General features: G+C 61.5%; 2 protein-coding genes across 3 annotated transcripts; both read right to left on the reverse strand.

Annotated features, from left to right (window-relative positions):
• Nucleotides 1-1,547: 1,547 nt before the first annotated feature.
• On the reverse strand, nt 1,548-5,749 carry TXNIP (thioredoxin interacting protein). The gene is made up of 8 exons (XM_038167840.2): nt 5,272-5,749; nt 4,325-4,397; nt 4,072-4,219; nt 3,624-3,726; nt 3,199-3,455; nt 2,932-3,088; nt 2,667-2,815; nt 1,548-2,509 (listed from the first exon to the last, which is right to left on the reverse strand). The coding sequence occupies exons 1-8, from the start codon at nt 5,519-5,521 to the stop codon at nt 2,474-2,476; spliced, it is 1,173 nt and encodes a 390-aa protein (XP_038023768.1). The 5' UTR covers nt 5,522-5,749; the 3' UTR covers nt 1,548-2,473.
• A 5,935-nt stretch (nt 5,750-11,684) lies between these two features.
• HJV (hemojuvelin BMP co-receptor) lies at nt 11,685-19,672 on the reverse strand. Of its 2 annotated transcripts, XM_072027932.1 has the most exons (5): nt 19,475-19,672; nt 17,344-17,568; nt 15,509-15,676; nt 14,257-14,759; nt 11,685-13,826 (listed from the first exon to the last, which is right to left on the reverse strand). In XM_072027932.1, the coding sequence occupies exons 3-5, from the start codon at nt 15,606-15,608 to the stop codon at nt 13,200-13,202; spliced, it is 1,230 nt and encodes a 409-aa protein (XP_071884033.1). In that variant the 5' UTR covers nt 15,609-15,676; nt 17,344-17,568; nt 19,475-19,672; the 3' UTR covers nt 11,685-13,199. The 2 variants fall into 2 exon arrangements, with proteins under 2 accessions (XP_071884033.1, XP_071884032.1); XM_072027931.1 differs by lacking the exon at nt 17,344-17,568.
• Between the last annotated feature and the right edge of the window lie 980 nt (nt 19,673-20,652).

Here is a 20,652-nt window from a genome sequence, read left to right on the forward strand (position 1 = left end):
CGGAGCTGTGGGTATGGGATGGGGACGTGACGTCCTGGGGACATGGGGTGCCCTGATGTCCCCCGGGCCCAGCTGGACCCCACAAGATAAGCGCCACGGGGCTGGGGCTGGGAGATAAACCCCAAGCGGTGCCGGGGGCTCCCCGACCCCAAATGCTTGGGCAGGCCCCAAGAGGGGCTGGTTTGGGTCCAGAAATGGCAAATCTGGGTCCCGTTTGTCCCGGGGGAGGGTGGGTTTTTTTTGTGTGATTTTCGTTCGTGGGTAATAAAAAAATAATAATAATTGGGGGAAACGGGAAATGGTGAAACGGGGCTGGTGGAAAAAAGGGTGCTGAGCACCTCGGTGCGCCACCGGTGGCAGGGACTTGGGGTCAGGGATGGGGACGGGGCACGGGGACAGGGATGGGGATTGGGGACAGGGACAGGGCTTGGGGTTGGGGACGGGGACAGGGTTTGGGGTCGGGGATGGGGCTTGGGGACAGGGCTATAGGATGGGGTTTGGGGTCAGGGATGGGGCTCGGGGACAGGGTTTGGGGTCAGGGACAGGGCTCAGGGACGGGGACGGGGCTATGGGACGGGGTCCGGGGATGGGGTCAGGGCTCGTCCTATGGGGCCGGGGTTCGTCCTATGGGGCCGTGCTGGCCTGGCACAGCCAGAGCTGCCGGCATCCAGCTGATAAGACCCCCCCGTGCCGCGCCGTGCCGGCTGCAGCGAGATAAGGACCAGCTATAGGGCCGTGGGGGGGGGGGACAAACAGGGGGAACGTGGGGGGGGCTGCAGCGGGCAGGGCGGGGAAACTGAGGCACGGAGGTCTTGGTGCGGGGCGCTATGGGGTGCTCGCGGTGTCCCCACCCCATGGGGTGCTTGGTGAGGGAGGGGGTGCCCGCGCCAAGTAGGGGACGGGTGAGGGGGGGCCAAGGTCGGGCGGTGCGGGGGCTGTTTTTCCTCTCGAGGGATCCGGGCCCCGTTCCTGGAGGGCTGCAGGTAGCGAGCGTCACGCCGCCCCCGTCAGATTTTCCGTCAACTTTCACCCACATCCCCCAAAAAAGGGCCGGGAGAAGGGGCCGCGTTGCCACAACAGCCCCGCGGTGATGGGGAGCGGGAATTTTTCCCACCCCACTAGGATCGGCGGCTCCCGCTCCGTGCCTCAGTTTCCCCTTCCCCACCTCCTGGAGCCGCGTCCACCTCAACGGGGTTTTTTGTGGGGTTCCCGGTCCCACAGGGACCCACAGGGCTGGGATGCTCCTGCTGCAAGTACAGGGCCGGTTGTCAAGGTGAATTTGGGGTAAAATGAAGAGATTTTGAACCGAGGAGCGGGTTTTCCTCTCGCCACACAGCGGGGCACCGAGAGAGGGCAGCTTTTGGCTGATCCAGCCCCAAAACCCACCTGGATTCTTCAAGGTGCACCCATGGGTGCTAGAGGTGTGTGGGGCAGGGATGGGGACACGGGGACAACGCCTCAGGTCCCACAGGGGGCTTCAGGACACCTCCACCCCACTCCCCCAAATCCCCCTCTGCACACCCCAAGTCAGAGACCCCACAACAACGTCACTTTGAGAAAACTTTATTAAAAACTTCGCCCCACAGGGGCTCGTAGAATGTCAGCAGTACAAAATATAAAGTTTTTTTCACTTTTTATCCCCCTCCCTCCCAAAAAGATACAAAAACAGCTGTACAAAGGAGTCAGCAGCCGCTCCACGCCCCTGCACCCCACAGGAGCTCGGCCCTATTGGGGCCATCCCCACCCTGACTGGGCACCGAGGGGGCAACAGCGGCAAAAAATTCACGGCCGGGTTTTGGTTTCGCCTTTTCCACACAGAGCAGCCCAGCCTCAGCCGAGTCGGGGGCATTTTGGCACCAGGAGATGAAGTTTTGGGGCCGGGTTCGGCCACAATCGTCCTCCGCACACTCGGGGTCTTCCCTGACGCACACCCGAGGTGTCGCAGCCATCCCGGGACGGCATCACCGATGGTTTCCCAAAAACTGACACCACTCCAAGTCCTTCCAGGCTGGCACCCGCCTCTCCTCCCCGAAAAAATTTGGGACCGCGGTGTCTGAGGCACCGACACCTCCCGTGCACCACGCACCCGCCAGCTTCTGCCCGTTTCCACGTGAGCACCTTGGTATTTGGTTTGGTTTTGTGGTTGTTTTTTTTTTGCTTTTTTTTTTTTTTTTGGAAGACTTTGGCTGTGAGCAAGGTCCCGAACAACCCCCGAGCCACACAGGAGGGTTTCTCGTACGCGCCGAGGCAGCCGGCACACGAGGGGAACACACAAAACTCAAAGACACTTCAACCCCTTTTCCACGCACGCCCCGGAGCCTCCCGGGGAGCTGTCGCGGCACCGGGCGCCCTTCGCGCGGCCGCTCCTGCAGCAGGGCTCCCAGGAAGACGCCAGCCTGGGCGGCTGCCAGGTCCCACGGCAGGGTCAGAGTCCAAAAAAAAGAGAAGTGGGAGAGTGACTTCCTCTCGGCACTCACTGCACGTTGTTGTTGGCGACGCAGGGATCCACCTGGGGAAGAAGCCAAGAGGTCGTTGAGATGATTCCAGGCGCGTTCCTCACTATCCCGAACCACACCCGGCCCCCACCCCAAAACCCTCTGCTCCCCAAATCCCCGATCCCCAAATCCCCGCTCCCCAAATCCCAGTGGCCACCCCCGGGGGCTCACCTCGGTGTAGGTGGGCGGCGGCATGAACTTGAACTCGGGGGCGTACATGAAGATGGGGCTGTCGAAGCTGTCGGGGTCGTCGAGGAGAGGGGTGGTCGGGCTCTCCAGGCGGTGGTCTTCGGGCACGATGTCCAGGTAGCAAGGGGGTGCTGCAAGGCGAGGAGGGAAAGAGTGAGGATTGCCTCAAAGCACCCCAAAAAGTGTCTGTGGTAGGTGTGGGGCACCCCAAAGAGCCCCCCCAGCTGTTGCTGTGCCCCCCCCTCACCTTCTGGAGCATCCGGCAGGTTGAGGTCCACCCAGCTCATCTCGGAGCTGGTCTGGCTGGCCATGCTGGAGCTGCGGCTCCCGATGCCCGAGCGGCTGCCGATGACGAGGGGCAGCTCCAAAATGATCTTCTTGGAGCCCGGGACACTGACGTAGATCTGCAGGGATGAGCGAGGAGCGGGGTTAGGCGATGTCGAGACCAAAAACAGCCCAAATTTACCCCTTGCTGAGGAGCAAGGACGTGGAGTCAGCAGCCCCAGGCACTCACCTGCAGGAAATACTCCACGCGCAGGATGTTGCAGCCCAGGATGGAAGGCTTCAGCTTCTTGACTCGGATGGTTTTGCCCCGCCAAGACTCCGACATGCCCGAGATGATGTGGTTGCCCCGGACGCAGGAGAGCTTCTGGGTGAACACCTTGGTCTGCCCGTTGGCCAGGTAGGTGTGCTTGGCGATGATGGCTGCTTTGGGCACCACGATACGGGAGCAGGTGTTCTCGAAGTCGGCGTTGATGCAAATCTCATCACCTGGGGAGGAAAGGACAGCTCGAATTTAGGATGGTCCGGCCTTTTCCCTTGGGGTATGCCCGTTTGAGTCGCCACGCACTGCTTCAACACCTCCTGATGCTCCCCCAAACCTCATCCCACCACCCCTCGCCTCCCCCCCTTCGCTCCTCGAGCCAGGCAGGCTCCTACCTTCACAGAAGCCCTTCCTGTCGATCTGGGCGCTGACTGACACGCGGCCATCAGGAATGAACATGCAGGACACCTTCTTCTCCTTCTTGGCAGCCACTGGGGACTGTGGAGAAAAGCAGAGGGTTAACTGGATGCAACCTGCCTGCTGCCCCCAGGCCAATTCACCTCCTCCCCCCACTACTTTGGGATCTCAGCTTCAAAATTCCCCGTGAGGCTCGAGTGTCTTGCAGGGAAATGAAGGCCCAACTGCCTCACTTCACCTGCCCAGGTGCAGGGTTCGAGAAGTGACTAAGACTTCTTAGGAACTAAGTACTTAATCCGTGCTCAGCAACAAAGCCCATTAAGAGCGTCTTAATTACAGAGGTCGGAGTGACCCCACCTAAGCGCCTCTCCCCACACCCTCTGGCACCCAAACCTCCTGAGGGTGGCAAGGCACAGCAGCACTCACCAGCAGCTCTGGGGTGTTCACATCAACGGGGTCCATGACCTCGAAGCGCTTCTTTGTCTCCTGCGTGGGAAAGGACGGGCGCTCGAGGAAGGCCTTCACCCAGTAATCCACGCAGCCGTACTTCCCCTTGAAGCTTGTACCAAGAGGCCTGAGAAGACAAACACCTGTTAGGCACCTCTGAGGCAGTAACAGAGTTTTCCATAAAACTGCAGTTTATTTTTTTCCTCAGAGACCACATTTGTGTGATACTTACCCCTGGGGAAGCTCGAATCCGAATTTGTACTCGTATTTGTTCCCAGGTCTCAGGATTACAGAACCATCCTCATCTGGGAAAAGAAGAGGGGAGCATTAAGTGAAGCCCCGGGGCATTGTTCTTAAGCATTATCCCCTTTGTGCTTACCCATGCAGCAGACGCTGCATGAGCTTGAGCAGCATCAGCTGCTTGCTAAGAGCCTCCCACACCTGTCCCCAAACCACCACAGAACTCCATGTCCTGGCGAAGCGAGCAGCACTTTCACTTCCTCTTTCAACATCCGCAGCTGAGGCCACAAACACAATCTGCTTCACTTCAGGCTGCCTCACCCCTCCCCACTGCCTCCCCCTGCTTACACTTTGGAGGAGTGCCCAACTCCAAACTTCTTTCCTCGCTGTTTATCTCTGAGATTTCGCATCAGCCCAGGTGTATCTCCTCTCCCGGGACGCTGCCAACTCCCTCTCCACCTACCCTGGAGCCAGCCCAGCGAGGAGGCTGAGGGCAGGGAGGGGAAGTTCTCTGTGCCCTGGGAACTCCTCGCCTCTGGCACCGTCTGTGCGGGCCCCTCCCTGGCTACCTGTTGCAGGCACCAGGCTCAGCTCCCGCTGCCGTGCGGCATCCAGCCCAAACCCATCCCATCCTGCCTGCTCCCAGCCCCATCAGCACCCAGCTGCTGCTTTTGTTCTGGTCTCCTCACAGGGCACACAAACCCTCACCTTTCCCCTTTCCCAGCTGGGACGCCCCTACCCATTTCCTCATTTCTCCCAGCTCCCAGCCACCACCCAACTTCCACTTTCACCCCTGAGCCCTCCCACCCCGAAACTCCCCCAAAAACCCCCAACCAGGCCACCCCACCCCCAAGGGGGGGGGGGGGCACAACCAGGCCACCCCACCAGGGGCCCACACCTCCACACCCCCCCCCCTCTTTCCCAGCCCCGAGCCCTCACCTGTGGGCTGTTCCTCCAGGGTCAGGACGTCCTCAAAGCGCAGATATTCCATCTCCTGCCTGCACTGCTGGGGGCCCTTGGCCCAGTTGACTTTGGCCACCCCGCAGGCCAGCACCTTGACGGCGCTGACGCGAGTCACCTCGGCCACCTCCACCAGCACACGGCCGGCCACCTTCTCCCCGCTACAATAAACCTTCTCGGGCTCGCTGAAGGCCAAGAGGAAGGTCTTGACTTTCTTGAACATCACCATGGCTGAGGCGAGAGGGCAGGCGGACGGCTCCTGAGGAAGCAGCGAGCAGCGACGGCGGGCAAAAATACCTTTTTCTCCCTCGCGACGAGGAAAAAAGGCTATAAACAGCCCCGAAACAGGCTAGTTTCAGTCAAAAAAAGAAAAAAAAAAGCAGGAGGGTTAACCCCTTTCTGCCCGCCGTAGAGCCGCTGCGTAGCTCCTCCGCCTCTCGCTGCCCTCAGCGCTCTGGCCGCGGCCCCCCGCCCGCTCCCTTTTATAGCCTCCGCCCGCCCGCCTCCCCCCCGCCCGCGCCTGTTGATGCCAGGCGCTCCACGCTGAAGGCGCGTGGCCAGGCCGTGCTGCTCGCGTGATCAGCGCGCCCATTGGCCGCCGCCGCCTTGTTTACAAGCCGGCGGGCCAATCAGCGCGCCGCCTGCGGAGCGTGGACAGCGTGTGAAGGAGAGGCGAGCGTGTGCTCGGCTGGGGAAGGCGGGGGCGGGGGCGGGGAGTGGGGAGGAGTGACAGCGCGGCGGGCCAATGGGAAGTGAGAACGGGCTGTGGTGGGGGCCAATGGGGAGCGGGGAACGGGATGTTCTGTTCCCCGCTGTGAGGGCCGGGGGCGAGCCCCCCGCCCACGGCCGGGCCCTGAGGTGTTTTGGGGGGGGGGGGGCTCGGGGCGACCCCCGCCCGCTGGGGGCTTCTACAGCCCCCCCCTAAATCCCCCCTCAGCCACCTCCTGTGTTCCCTCAGCCCCCCAGTGATGTCCCCCCCCCGCCCCCAAAACTGCCTTTTTTGTGGTAAAAAAGCACGGAATTAGGGGCTGGGGGGCATCCCTCCATCGTTTCTGGGGGGGCTGTGAGGGGGCTCCCCTCATCCACCGCCATCTGCAGCCCCCAGAGGGTCTTGTGCCCCCCCCCAACAGGGTCCTGTACCCCTCAGTAGGGTCCCAGACCCCTCAATAGGGCCCTATGCCCCCCCAGGAGGGTCCTGTGCCCCCCCCAGTAGGGTCTAATGCCCCTCAACAGGCCCCCGTACCCCTCAATAGGGTCCTGTGCCCCCTCCCTGCCTGCCAGATTTGGGGACCCCCCACTTTGGGGACCCCCCCACCCCTCCCTCTTGCACGCCATCACCCTGCTAAAAGCAGGCCGTGACGCCCCCCCCCTTTGCCCCCCCCACACTCCGGGTTCTTTCCAGCCGTCACCCCGGGGGTGTCAGCGCCGGTGGCACGCGGCTGAGATCACCGGGCCTCGGCGTCACCACAGCTCATCACACAACCGGGGGGGGGGGGCACACAACCCCGGGGGGGGCTCTTTTTTTATCAACAAGCCCCCCCACCACGAGCTGCCCCCCGCCTCCTACCCCTTTTTACCCCCCCACAGCTCCTCGGCCCCGTTCCCCCACAGGGATTTGGGGCGCTGCCGTGGCCCCCGCTCACGACCCCCTCGCATTTTCCTTCCTCAATTATTTTTGCCAAGCAGATGTCCCCCCCCCCCCTGACTTTTTCTTTTCCTTTTTTTTCTTTTTTTTAGGCTTTTTTCGCCGCTTTCCCCAAGCCTCAGCTCAGGAAGGGCAGCGCGGGGAGTGGAGGAAACGGCCGAACAATCTTTTCGGCGTCACCCAAACCTCCCCACCCTTAACGAGGAAAGGGATGGTGTTGGGTTTTTTTGTTTATTTTTTTCTTTTTTTTTTTTTCCTTTCAGGAATTGTCTCTTTTGTCCTTCGCCCCAAGGCTCACGTGGGCCTTGTTTGTCTGTGCCTTTCTGGCACACACACACCTCCCTTTGCTTTTCGCCTTCCCGGCTTCTGCTTCCCTCAGCATTAATTCACACCTGCGAGCATAAACTGAGAGGGCGACCTGATAAACTGATATCCTGCCAAGCTGCGGGGCCGATCTCCCTGCTGTGGGGAAATTATTCCACAATTAGGGGCGTAACGAAGGGCCTGCACCTTTCCCTGCTGCCACCTCTCCCCGTTGCCTCTTGCTGGGGATCGAGGTGCTGGGTTAACAAGAATTGCGGCTTTGCTCTCTCGCCAGCCCTGCCAGCTTTGGGATACGCGATCCCGAAGCCCCCAGCTTGGTTGTGGGCCCAGCGTTCCCTTTTTCGTGCTTTCCCTCTCCGTTTTCCTCCTCCGCCCGTCTTCCAAGAAAAGATAAATCCAGCCTGGCTGCGGCCGGACAGCAAAACGCATTCCAGCGATGTCAAAGGACAGTGAAGTCCCAAGCCAAAGAGCTTGCCAAAGATCTGGTCCAAGGCACGTTCCAGCTCCTGTATCCCCTCCAAATTTGCTTTTAGCTGTCGCTCAGCTCCTGCCCTTTGCTCCCCTGACCTCTATCCGGCTGGAAATGCCTCCGCGGTCCTCCCGCAGGAGGAGGGGAAGCTGCGATTTCCTCAGGATGAGTTTGGGTTCACGAGGTTTCCCACGCGAGCAGCACTCCGAGTTATGCACAGGATTTGGAAATGGAGCTTCAACTTGTAAAAAAAAGCCCCGAAATGTCACGTCCCCTCAGAACGAGGACATCAGAGGAGAGGCCAGTTTGATTTCTGGGCAGCTTTGGTGCTCCAAGGTGCTCTGGGCACCTTGGGTGCTTCCTTGCTCCCCCCCAATGATTATTTTAAGGCTTTTGCCCCCTCTCAGCTCACTTCCCACTGGCGATGTGAGGTTTAGGGGATCCCCCTGGCCTTGAAGGGAAGGAGAAAAGCTCGGGGTGAGGCTTTGGCAACACGGGTGGGTGAGGGGGGCAACCAGAGCCGTGTCCCCTCCTGCTGTACCCAGCCTGGGGCGAGGAGAGCTGCACGAGGAACTGAGTGTGCTGGGTGTAAGGCGGGTCGAAAACAGCAGGGCTGGGCTGGAAAACAAGGCCCTAAAATGAGTCACGGGAAGCAGGGGCCGCTGAGTGGGTCACGGAGAAGGAATTCAAGCGAGGCAGAAACCGGGCAGTGCGACGCAGCAGCTCGCCCTTCTGCTTTCGGTGCCGGGCTCCGCAATGGCCACGCCGTGCTGGAAACTGCTCTCCTGCCAAACCCCGAGGAATAAAACCCTAATTTCCTGCTGTGGGCTATGGGGAGCCACGACCCGGGGTCGCCAGGAGAAGCCAGGCTCCTCTTGGTGCAGCGTCCTCTGCCCCGACCACCCCCCAGCGCCCCGCAGCCGGTGGTGCCGAGCTCCCCGGAGCTCCTCGCTGCCGTTTTCTGCCTTTTTTCCCCATATATGGTGACTTCCAGCACGTTTAGGGCAGGGAGGAGGGGAAGAGAGGGACGCGAAGGGATTCACAACAGGCCCAGGAGAAGGGACAGAGTGTGCCTGTTCTGCGGCCGGGGCGGAAGAGGCATTTCCTTTGGCAGCGCTGTTTGCGTGCGGGGAGCAGCGCCTAAAAAATCCCACCCCGATCCTATCGGGGCCGTGTGGCTGGAAAATGAGGGGTCTGGGGGGCCCGTGGGGCTGCTGGCAGGACACTGCTGCCCTGCTCGGATCCGCTGGTGTTCGGCTGTGGCCGCATCCAGAGCACGGCAGTGATTTGGCTCGGTTCGGGAGCAGGAGAACTAAGGCAGAGAAGCAAGGGGAGCGTTTCCATCCGTGCTTTTGAACAAAAATCAACAGTTTTGGTTGCGGTGCCTGGCTTGGGGCAAGGGCCACAACACCGCTGGGGCTCCGGAGGTGTTTGGGGTTGAGTTGTCCCTTGGTGAAACGGGCTGGAAAAATCTCAGGGCACATCCCGCAGATCCCCAGTACCCAAATCATTTTTTTTTTTTGCTGCTTCCATCCACAGCAAGGGCCTGGCTTTCCTCTGCCTTCAATGCGAGGCACTGTGCAGGCTGCTGTGTGCACGCACAGCACGGACCTGGAGCCCCTTCTCCCCTTCCCAACCCCTGCCGAACAGGGAAGAGTCCTCGCAGGGCGTGAGCGCGAGGATTTTTCCCCCCAGGGCCCAGATTCCCAGCTCCTGCCAGGAACATGACGTGAAAGCTCTCCCTAACAGATGGTTCCTTGCTGCGACGGGATTTCTTCACCTCCTTTCTGGCCAGATTGTGTTTTTGCAACAGAGAAGAGGGGGGGAAAGCCGGAGCTGAGAGTCAACAGCCTGTGACAGACCGGGCTCGGTCATCCACAAACAAGGGGGAATTTGACTTCTGGAGCTTGGGAAGTCCCGTGTCTCTCACCTGCCCTGTGCAGGAGGCTTTGCTTGCATCAGCTGCCTCCCTGCTCGGGCTGGGCTCTGCTCTGACACCCCAGTCCTGCTCTTTGCAAGACCAAAGCCAGCCCTGGGCTCTTCAAACCAACCCACCGCCACCTCTTTGCCTCTGGTGGCAGCCAGAATTTAAATCTGTTATTGTTAAGAGAGGAAGAAATGTTGGAAAGCAAAAGTTTTCTTGAGCCCCCATCCCTGCTCCATCTGGGTATCCCTTGGAAGGGCCCAACAGAGGTTGTGGATGATGGAAACAGTGAAGAAATAAGGACTTTTTCTAACTTTTCCACCGAGCACCTTTCGGGGAGCTTTTGGTGGTGCTTGGGGCCAGGGCTGCCACCCACGGGCTGCTGCTCTCCCTGCAGGCTCCATCCCCTGCTCCTCATCCCTGGGATGCTGCGGACATCTAGAGGGCTTTCCAGGAACGGCACGGGCTGTTGGCAGGGCTTGAATTCCTCCATCCCCATCCTTTTGGGGTTCACGGAGCTGCCAGGCTGCCCACATCGCTCCGTCCCCCCCTGCTCAGTCCTAGGCGCGCGTCTGGATGCGCTTCTGTGCGTCTGCTGCCCAAATGCTGCTGGCTGCTCACTTCTTTTTATTAGATTTTTGGCTTTTTGTCTTGCCAAATGCCTGGAGAGCACCTGGCCAAGCCCTCACTGAAACGTGCCCGTGTCGCCGTTCCCACGCACCTTTCCTGCTGGTGCCACCGGTGAGGCTTTGGCCATCAGGAACCCAACCCCAAATCTGACCCCAGGCTCTGGGGAGGACGTTTGCTCCTGGCTTTAGCATCTCGCTAACAAAACGTGCCACGGCGTGGTGTGAAATGCACCCCTCAAAGCAGTTTTTAGAGCGGTGTTACCGTTCTGAAGACCTGTGCCTGGTCTGGAGAGCTCTGGTTTGAAGGCTGGTGGCCATACACAGCTTTGTGCCCTCGCTGGAGCACCAGGAGCTGGCCAAGCCGGCTGCCTCTGCTCACCGGGTCATTTACAGCAAGGGGAAAGCTGCTAATGAAGATTCAGCTTTGGCTCCTACACCTCACGCCCCAAGAAAATGCCTTGGCATTTCCCTACCTGCTGGAACTCGGAGCCAGATGGGATTTAAGGGACATTCCCCCAAGCCCCGGTGCTGTTGACAAGTGTGTACAAGGTCAGGCGAACCCCAGGTCGGATTTAGGCTGGGAATTCCCTTGCTGCAACCGCTCAGGTTGGGCATCTGTACGCAGAATGGCCCGAACCAGGCTCGCTTGTGAAAACGCTGGCCGGTGTTGCCGGGGTCTTTTTTAGCAGGTGACATACGCTAGGAAACCGAGGGCTCGATCCCAAGCCCGCTGACGTCAATGGAAATACTCCCGTCGACATCAATGGGCCTTGGATCCGCGCCTACGTTCCAGTTCTTTATTTCAGCCTGCAATCTGTCCGGGGTGGAAAGGGCTCCCTTCTCCCCGCAGCCTTCGGCACGTCTTCCAGAGGTCTTCCTTCCCCCAAAATCGTTACGCTTTGGATACAGAGCAGGGAACAATCCCGGGAGCGGGCTCCAGCCCGTTCAGCACCGTGCCCGCCTGGTTCCCCACCGGGCTGCGGCTCCGATTTACACCCAGTGTGGCACCTGAGACATCCAGGGCACGTGTGGGGTCATCCCAATTGCCTTCGCATCGCTGGGGGTTCCTGGGGGCTCTCCTGTCCCTGATACACAGCCTTGGAGGTACCATGAGGTCTGGTACCATGAGCTCCTGCACGGAGCTCCGGGACTATTCATGCTGCGGGCTGGTCGGGGCTGCTGAGGGTTTTGTCCCTTTGGGGGATCGTTGCCACCACCCCGGGGGACCCGTGACGTGGTGGAGAGGGGCGGCGAGGCCGGCTGGCTGCTCTCCTGCCTCGGCGCGGGTTTATATAAACCACAAAGTGCTCCGGAGTAAAAAGGAGCAGTGGGTGGAAGGCGAGATATTATTATCTTCACCTGCTGCTGCCGACCAAAAGGAATGAGACGGATGGCAGGAAATGAGGACTTCAAAAATAGACACCTTTAATGTCAAAACGCTCAGGGATTAGCGAGAGCAGCGCACAAGGAACAGAGAAACTCTCACGCTAGTCACCGTGTGCCTCGAGGCTGTGGTGGAGGAGGAAATCATGCCGATAGGGCTAAGAAACATCTCTGCAATCACTGCTGGTGCAAGAGGCAGAGGTAAAAAAAAAATGGACCAAAGAATTTGGGGGTGCACCGAAATGTGACTTGCAAACCTCACTTTCTGCATCCTCCTCACCTGGTGGTTTGCCGTTCTCCTTCCCCAGCCCAAATCCTGCCCCAGGGCTGCGAGGTTGGGGCTTTGCAAGGCGCTCGTGGCTCCGTGGGACAGGGATGGCAAAGGTTTAATGAGTCCTCTTCGTTAAAAAAAAAATGCCTATGGAAAATATTTCTTAACTTATAGAACTCTGCTTTATTTAAAACCTCTTAAATATATTAAACATCTCATTTGGCCTCACCTCCGTGTTTATGTACATCTGCGAATAGTTCCCCTGCCCACCAGTTCATCCGCAGGGCTTTTTGCCAGCTCGGTGGCTTTGTTATCAGTTCTCTTTTACAAGTCAAACCTGAACTGAAGTCTTGGCTAGATGTGAGCTGGGCCCAAAGGAGAGGAATGCCGAGTGGTATTTTTTTCTCCCTGAAACTCAATGCTGGTCCAAAGTCCAGAACTTGCTATATCGAGTCCTAGACAGGTGCCAAGACAACAAAGAAAAATAGCAACAGGAGCCTGAAATGGCGCAGACCTGAGGCTCTGCGACCGCAGAGGGCTGGGAATCAGTGGCACCAGCCCGGAGAAAGGAGGGCTCCGTACGGCAGGGTCAAATCCAGCTCTCGTGGAAAAAAAAACAACCCTCAGAGCTCGGTCATATCACTCCGATAACCGTCTGATTGCCTTGCTCCACGTGACTTCAGCAGCTGCGGTGTGGAGGGGCCCCAAATCCACCTGAAGACATTTTTTGACTGGTAGAAACTGGGATCTGGGCTTTGTTAGTGCTGAACCTGTGCGGTCCCTGAGCTGATGCCGGGTGTAGCAGTGCTGGAGGAGCTGCGGAAAGCAGGCTGATGGGGAGGACCGGTGTCTTGCCAGGGTCAAACCCAAACCCCGTTCTCAAACCCAAAAGCTTGGAGGGGCAGAGGCTGTCCGAGCACGCCTGCACCCTGCCTGTTTCTCTTTCTTTGGTACAGCCGCGATATCCTCACCTTTAGGAAAACCCACACCAGGATCCCACATAAAAAACGGGGATGAGAGGAGCGAGGCTCCGCCGGTGCCATGCGTGCAGGAGCAGCGGAGACAACCTGGAGTCTCGGCGACTTCTGCCTCCGGCGCTCCCCTCTCCAAAGGTCTGGGGCTCCGATTCCTTCTCGCTGCAGAGCTACCTGATCCGAGACGAGGCATCTCTCTTGATCTGCCAGGCATGGGCCTTGAGTCAGCAGCGCTCTCGTCTTACCCCTGCTCTGTACTCCATGCCAGTGGCGAGTGGCCAGCAGGACTTAAAAGTGCGACTGAAGAACCCAAAGACAAGCAGCGAGGAGGAGGAGGAGGAGGAAGGAAGGAGAGGCGTGCGGGCAGCCCGCCCCAGCCTGGAAGATGTGCAGCTTCTCAGCGTCGGGCAGGAAGACCCTGGCATCCTCCAGGGCTCCGTGGGCTGCCATGGTGAAGTTGGCATCGCCGGAGGTCACCACGTCGAAGACGCAGGACTGGAAGTAGACGTCCTCCACCGGCAGCATCTCCTTGCAGAGCGCCCGGGCCTCCTCGGCCGCCCCCCGGCTACGAGAGCAGCACTCACTGCGGGAGATGCGTTGGCTGCGGGGGCAGCCCCCCACGCAGAGCTGCAGGTCCTGCTCCTCCGTGAAGGCGCTCGCCACCTCCTCGGCCGCCCGGATGGAGAAGGAGAGCTGGCGGCCGGCCTGGCGGACGGCGATGGTGGTGCCGATGTACTGGGCTCGGATCTCCACGTGCCGCCCGGGGCTGAGCTCCCGGATGGCCAAACTGCTGCCCCCCGGCCTCTCGCCGCCGTTCACCGAGCCATCCTCGAAGGCGGCGGGCAGGTTGCCGATTTCGGCCTGGTAAACCTTCTGGTCGATGCACTCCTTCATGTTCTTGAAGATGATGGTGAGCTGCGGAGAGCACAGCAGGGGGCGGGTTGGTGGCACCCACCCCAAGTCTCGTCTACGGGAGGGCAACGCAGATCCCACCCTTCTGCCCCCCCACCAGCTCGCCCACACCCCCACGGTCCTTTCAGGAAGCAATTTCCTTCCTTGATGCCATTTAATCAGCTACAAAGCAGGGAGGAGCCAAGCCTGGACGGAGCGCACAGCGGCACCCCGCACACCCCCCAATAACCCATCCCTGCGCTGCGATGGGAGCACTCCCTGCTCCCCAAATGACCTTCATACCCCTCGTTCTGAGCACATTAATGCCCAATCCCACAAGGGTTTAGCTGCCACTGCCCTCCCCAGCCCTTTTATCGAGGCAGGGAGCGCCCCACACCGCTGCACCCTGGAGGTGAGGGCTTTTTTTTGCCAAGCCCTAAGGCGCCGGCATTACCTTGCTCGTGACCGTAGCGTTGGACCCCTTGGCCACCGGGGCGCTGGTGGCTTGCACGAACAAGTAGTCGTTGTCCAAGAGGGGCCAGGAGCCCTCCACCCGGCAAGTGTGGAAGTCGTCGTGGAAGGTGCGGATGTGGGGGTCCCCGAAAGCCGCGCAGTGCTGGTAGCTGGGGGGCTGGCCGTGCTTGTAGAGGAAACTCTTCTCGTAGTCGCAGATATCCAAAGACTCGAAGCCCTGGTGGTTGGGAGCCGGGGGTCGGGGCCGGGGGGGGGACGTGGGACCCTCTTTGGAGCAGTTGTTTTGGATCATCAGGTCCTCGATGCCGTGGACGGCGGAGTGGAAGGCCAGGTCGCCCCGGCACGTGCGAGCCGTCTTGCGGGTGCAGTGGGAGTAGGAGCGGAGGGCGTTGCAGTACGCCGCCGTCCTGCCGGAGCCGCGCAGGTTGAGGGTGGCGGCCACGTACTCCGAGTTGCAGCGCAGGATCTTGCACTGGGAAGAAACTGGGAGAGAAGGGACAAGGACGAAGACGGCCCAGGGCGTCCCAGCAGAGCTGCAGGGGCGGGGAAGGGGCAGCCCCCACCGCCTCCCCACCACCGTCCCGCAACGGGAGCGCCCGCAATTAATGAGCTCGGGGGCTGGTTTAAGCGAGGGGAGGGAATGAACTCGGGGTTGCCAGCTGCAGAAAAACGGGCTGGGACCAGTGCAAAAAGGGACGGGGCTGAGGGGCTGTGCTGGGGCAGCTGGGACGTGAGATTGTGCCCGGGGCACGAGCGCGGCCGCGAGCCAGCGCTGCCACTGCGACCGTGACCCCGGGACGTGGCTCAGACCGAGATTCTTCGCCCCAGGGCTTGCCAGGGGACAAATGGGAATTTCTGAGCTGGGAAACCCCCTCCTCCCATTTCAGCCTTGGCCGGGCTGGGCAATCATCAGTCTTTTGTGATGGGCCGGACTGCACCAAGGACGTCCTGCCACCCGGGCTTCTTTCCTCCACGCTTCCACCCCTCCGGGAGGGCTAACAAACTCATCCCAGCGGGCACCAATTAAGCTCATTAAGCAGAGGGGTTATCAGGGAGAGCAGAGCCCTGGGGGGCTCCCCGGGGCATCCCCCTGCTGCCCACCCTACAACCGTGGAGGGATGAGGGCGCTCAGTGCCTGGGACCCCAAGGAGAGGCTTTTTGGCTCGCTCCAGTCCTCTCCAAACCCACCACGGTCGGGGTTTTGGCACCGCTCTGCCCGGGCAGCTCCTTACCATGCCTGCAGAAGAAGAGGAGGAGGAGGAAGAGCGCTGGAAGGAAGAATTTGGGGCTCTCCAGCTGCCCAGGGCTCTTACGGCAGGCAGCTTTCCCCATTCCAATCCATGCAGAGCCTGGGGGGTCGCTCAGCCGCTGGCTGCCCCCTGCCGCATCCGGCAGCTCCCCTGCGAGCAGAGAGAGGTGGGGTGGGAGAGCTGCAGCAGAAAGTGCCCGGGGCTGCAGGTACAGAGCCACCAGCTGCAAAAACGCAGCCCTGCAGGGCTCGGCTGCACCGCTGCCTCCTGGGGAAGGCGAAATTTGGGGCAAAACCCCAGCGGGTTTGGTTTCTTTTGGCTGTTTTCAACCACTGCAGCTCGGGGATGCTTCCTGGCATAGGCACGAGCGGCCGATGCATGCGGAGAGGACCCGCGCTGCCCTACACGATGGGTGCAGCGGGGGCTGCTCCATCCTTCTGACAGCCCCAGCGGGCGTGGGGCTGTGAAAACCCAAGCTCTGGAGCGCAGCATCCCAGGGCTTAGGAGCTGAAAAGCCAAATTCTTAGCGTGGCCACTGTGAAGCCCGCAGCCAGCACCGCCGGGTGCCACCAGCACCTCCTGCTCCACCCAAAAACCTTCCCCCCGCGGCCAGCACGTGGATGCTCCCCCTCTGAGCCCCCGGCGCTGGCTCTGGGTGCAGGAGGCTCGAGCTGGCCCGAGGGCGATGCGAGGAGCACGTCGCCACTCGCTGCACGTGGCCGGGGTCCAGCAGCTGGGGACCTGAGCCCTCAGCGGCTCAGTTAGCAGCTGGTTGTTAATCAGCCTTTTACAAACGTCCTTTTGAAGGTACTGCACGAGAAATCTGTGGTTTTCCCCCTTCCTTTTTAGCTGTGTGCCATGCCAGGGGCTGCTGCCCGCGGCGATGCGCCCTGGGCAGCCCCAGGAGCGCGTCCTGCCGGCGCCGCGACTGCTGGCAAGCGAAAGCTGCACGCGGGAGGGAAAAAAGCCTGAAATCACGTCTTTTTTTGCAAAAAAAATACGTAAATAAATAAATCAAGGCAGTCCTGCAGCGCTGTCTAGCACCTTCCAGCTCCCTTTGCTGTGGCTGCAGCCATCAAACAAACCCCATTAGCTGTCCTGGCTGGCGCGGTGACGTAGCCGCGCGTTGGCAGCCCCCCCACCCCCCCCGTGTCCCTCTGCCAGCTGGATTCATGGCAAACGGGGCAGGTGTCTGCAGCAAAAACATGCCTCAAACCTGCTGGCGAGGCTCCGGCTGCCAGCTGCTCTCAGAGGGAGGGAAACTGCTCCCTGCAGCCAGGGGCATGGGGACAGAGGTCCCGGTGCCACGGCCGGGAGCTGGGCTCACGTTTGGCACGGGACGCACAAGCTCTGCGCCTGCTCCGAGCCCCAGATCTTGGCCCAGGAGCTGCTGGAGCAGGCTGGGAGCTGCCACGCATCCCTCCTGGAGCTGGAGACTCCAACCCCTGGGGTTGGTGGCACGGAGGGGACGTGTCCCCGGCGCAGCGCTCGGTGCTGATAAGCAGCTGGTTAATGTGTAACGGGACAGCCTGGGGCACGGAGAGGCCCCACTATGTGGGACCTTCCTTGGGATGTCCTGATCCCAAGGAGAAAGGCGGCAGCAGCACCTGGAGACCCCCCTGGAGACCCTCCAGGAGCCCAAGGAGGTGCCTCGGTGGTTCCTGGACAGTTCCTGGGGCAGCAAAGGGTGCTTGGACACCCCACTCCTCCCATGGGGTCCCTGCTCGTGGCACCCCGGGGCACCCCTGGGTGCCTGCGCCAACGTCCTCCTGCCGGCACCCCCGTCCCTGCCCTTGCTTTGACGCAGCCCCGCTCACCTGCGTCGGCTTCCTCAGGACCCCCGGCCCTGGGGGCTCCTTCCCCGGTGGCCCCCCGGGCTGCCTTGTCCTTGTCCTTGTCACCCAGCTCCTTGTCACCCACGTGCCAGCCTCCGTCCTCGGCACCTGCCTGGCCTCGCAGCCGGCTGAAAGCCGAGGTGCTGCTTCGGGGAGCAGACCCCGCTCCTCCTCTTCCTCGCTACCTTTGCTCCGGGCCTCTTCCCCCTGGCGGGGCAGGGGATGGGTGTCGAAATCGAGCCGCCTAAATTTAGCCAGGCGAAAACCCGGCCAAGAACAACAAGCACGGGGTGCGGAGGGAGAGGGTGCATGGCATGGGGGGACGGGGGCTGCTCGGGGCAGAACAAGCTGAAATCCGCAGCCAGGCTCGTGTTTTACGTGCCTCAGCCCATCTTCCTCGTGGGTTGTGGTTCGAGGAAGGGAAAACAAGGAATAAAAAGCAGCTTGGGTCCAAATCCCAGCTGGTGGTGCATCAGCAGCCACCGGAGGAGGGAGGCTTTGGGTGCCCGGTTATTTTTTTGCCCCTGGACGCACGGAGGCTTTGCAGCTCCCTTCCCTGCCCGGTATTTATGTGCCGGGTCTGTTACCTGGTAACGAGGGATAACCGGAGAGTGGAAAAAATCTTGTTTAAAAAAAATAACACCCCAATCCCAGCACAGCAGCCTCCCGAGGTCCGTGCTGGGTGCCCGGCATCCTCCCGTCTGCCTTCCCCCGCAGCGAGCCCCCGGCACCGACACGGAGCTGGGGAATCGGTTACACGCGGGGCGGGGGCCGGGCAGGTGGGAATTCCTCCGGGAACGGCAGCCGGGGCCATCTGGGCTGGGCGAGAGCCGCTCGGCATCCCACCCAGCCGCCTCGTTTGGCCGGGGGAGATTTCGTTTGGAGGAACCAGGCTGGGGCGTCCCGGCTGCCGCAGCCTCGAGGGGAGAAGCTGGGCAATGGGGCACCCCTGGGCTGGGTGCTGGGGGTGCTGGGGGGGTGCTGGATCCTGAAATGAAGCCATCGGCTGCTTCAGCATCGTTGGGATGAGGCAGCTCTCCGAGCCGGGGCTGGAGGCACACGTTGGGTCGAGGAGGCTGGGAATTTCTCCCAGGCTGGCAGAGCGGCGCGGTGCCGAGCCAAAAGCAGCTGCCATCGAACCTCTTCGGAAAGCCAGCGCCCAGCTTCCCACCAGAGGAATCAGCTGGAGGTTTGGGAGGCGCAAAAACCCCGATCCCGCCAGCTGGGTCCCCGAATCCTGCCACCATGAGGCTGGGGAGCTGTCCGCAGAGCAGCTGGACTCGCCCCAACCCTCCTGTCCCGAAGGATGAGGGCTTCCTGAGCATGGGGAGCGGGAAAAGACCCCGGTCGTGGTGCGAAGCAGGCAGTGGGGGGCTTTCTCTGAGCATCACCCCCGTGGACGCTCATCTGGGGAAGGCTGGAGGTCGAGCTGGTGCCGTCACGGCTCAGCCCCAGCCCCAGCACCACGAGTTTGGCAAGGATTTGGTATCGCAGGACGGTTTGGGCTGGAAGGGACCTTAAAGATCCCCCGGTTCCAACACCACCCCCTGCGGCAGGGTCTAACCCCGGGGCTTTCGAGGTTGGATTCGCCCTGGGAGAACAGCCCCTGCTCAGCTCCGAGCTGCAACCCCCCTGCTACAGGGGTCATCGGGAGCACCCCGGGGGGGTTTGCACCCAAACCAGCCAGCGTGGAGGGGGACGCTCAGCAAATCACACCCCAAGCACTGGTCTCAGAGGAGCTGCCTGCCTCCGTCAGGGCTTTGGATGCATCTGGCCGGGGGCAGAGCAGCCGCCAGCATCGCTCGCCGTGCCGCTGAGCGCCTACGGCTCGTGCCCCCGAGCATCCCTCGGGTACGGGGCCAGCCAGGGAGGAGCCGTGAGCATCGTCCCCGTGCCTGCTCCCACCTTGGGATCACGGTCGGAAGAGGAGCAGGTGCCTGAGAAGCCAGGATTCACCAGGCAGAGGGTGCCAGCTCCTTGGAAGAGAAGCTCTCGCTTCCCTCCGACGGAGAGGACGCGTGCGCGGTGCTCAACCCCAACGCCTTCACCACGCCGGGCACGGAGCCCCCTCCCCTGTCCCACCCGGCACAGAGGATCCCCGTGCTCCACTCACCCCGGCAGCAGTGGGTCGTGCTGCCCAAGGCCCCCCAGCTCCTCGGGCACGAGGCTTCGCTCCGGGTCCCCCCCTGGGGTGGCAGCGAGGGGGGAATCGAGCCCGTTACTGCCCGGGCTCGGTGGGGAGGGAGCGGAAAACAGCTGAGCTTTACGACAGCCCGATCCGTCACCGCAGGAGGAGAGGGGCTAAGTCGGTGCTTTAAAAATAGCCAGCAGTATTTTTGATCCCGAAAGCTGGATTCCAGTGGGGAGGGGAAGGGAAAGGGAGGGGGAGCCCAAGGTTTCCGCACGGCACGCGCCACGCGTGGGGTGGGCGCGGGGTCCTGGTGGGACCGGGAGGAGCTGCGGGTCCTGGGGGGTCTCCATGGGCTCTGCAGCCTGAATCCCACCTCTGGGGACCCCCAGGAGGGCTCCCATTTCGGCTGCACCCCAAGCACAGAGCACCCACATGGAGCACGGGGCCTGCGGGGAAGGGCCCTTCTCCCAGCCCTGCGAGGAGGGAGCTGGAAAACCCAACAGATTTCTGCAAATCTTGCATGAAATTCAGGTTTTCTTCCAGGTTTCGCCAGCTTTCCCGCTCCTTGCTGGGAGGAGCAGAAATCTCGGTGCTGCAGCCGGAGAGGGGAGACCTCGAGGAGACCAGGGGAGGCCTGGGGAGCTGCACCCTACAACCGCAGGCCCCCCCTGAGCCCCCTGCCCGCACCCACACGGGGCTGGCATCCCTCGGCCCCCTTTGGAGCAAAAGATCCCAGTCCCGTGCCCGGGCAGCGCTCCCGAGATGCCGACACGCAGATAAATCACCCACCCACGGCACCTGCTCAGCAGCTGCGGGGCTGGGGAGCTCTAAAAAAAGCTGGGAGCAGATGGGGCCGGACCCCCCCTCACCCCCCTTTTTTGTTTTTACACCCTACTCGCTTTGGCCAGCGGTGCGGGAAGGCGGCGATGCCGGGGGGGCAGCTTTGGAAAGCATCGCGCTGCCTCCCCCTGCCTCAGTTTCCCCGTCCCTTACCGCAGCGCCCCGGGGGGGGGGGGATTTGGGGCCGGGTCCCGCTGCGTGGGTGCTTTTGGGGGTGGGGGTCCCCCCCCTTTTTGTCCCACTCCCCGTGCGCAGAGCCCAGGCAGGGCGCACGCAGGATGCGCCCTGGGGCTGGTGGAGAGGGGGGGGGGACCCTTGGG

This window comes from Anas platyrhynchos, chromosome 26 (genome assembly GCF_047663525.1).
Source record: "Anas platyrhynchos isolate ZD024472 breed Pekin duck chromosome 26, IASCAAS_PekinDuck_T2T, whole genome shotgun sequence".
NCBI lineage: Eukaryota > Metazoa > Chordata > Aves > Anseriformes > Anatidae > Anas > Anas platyrhynchos.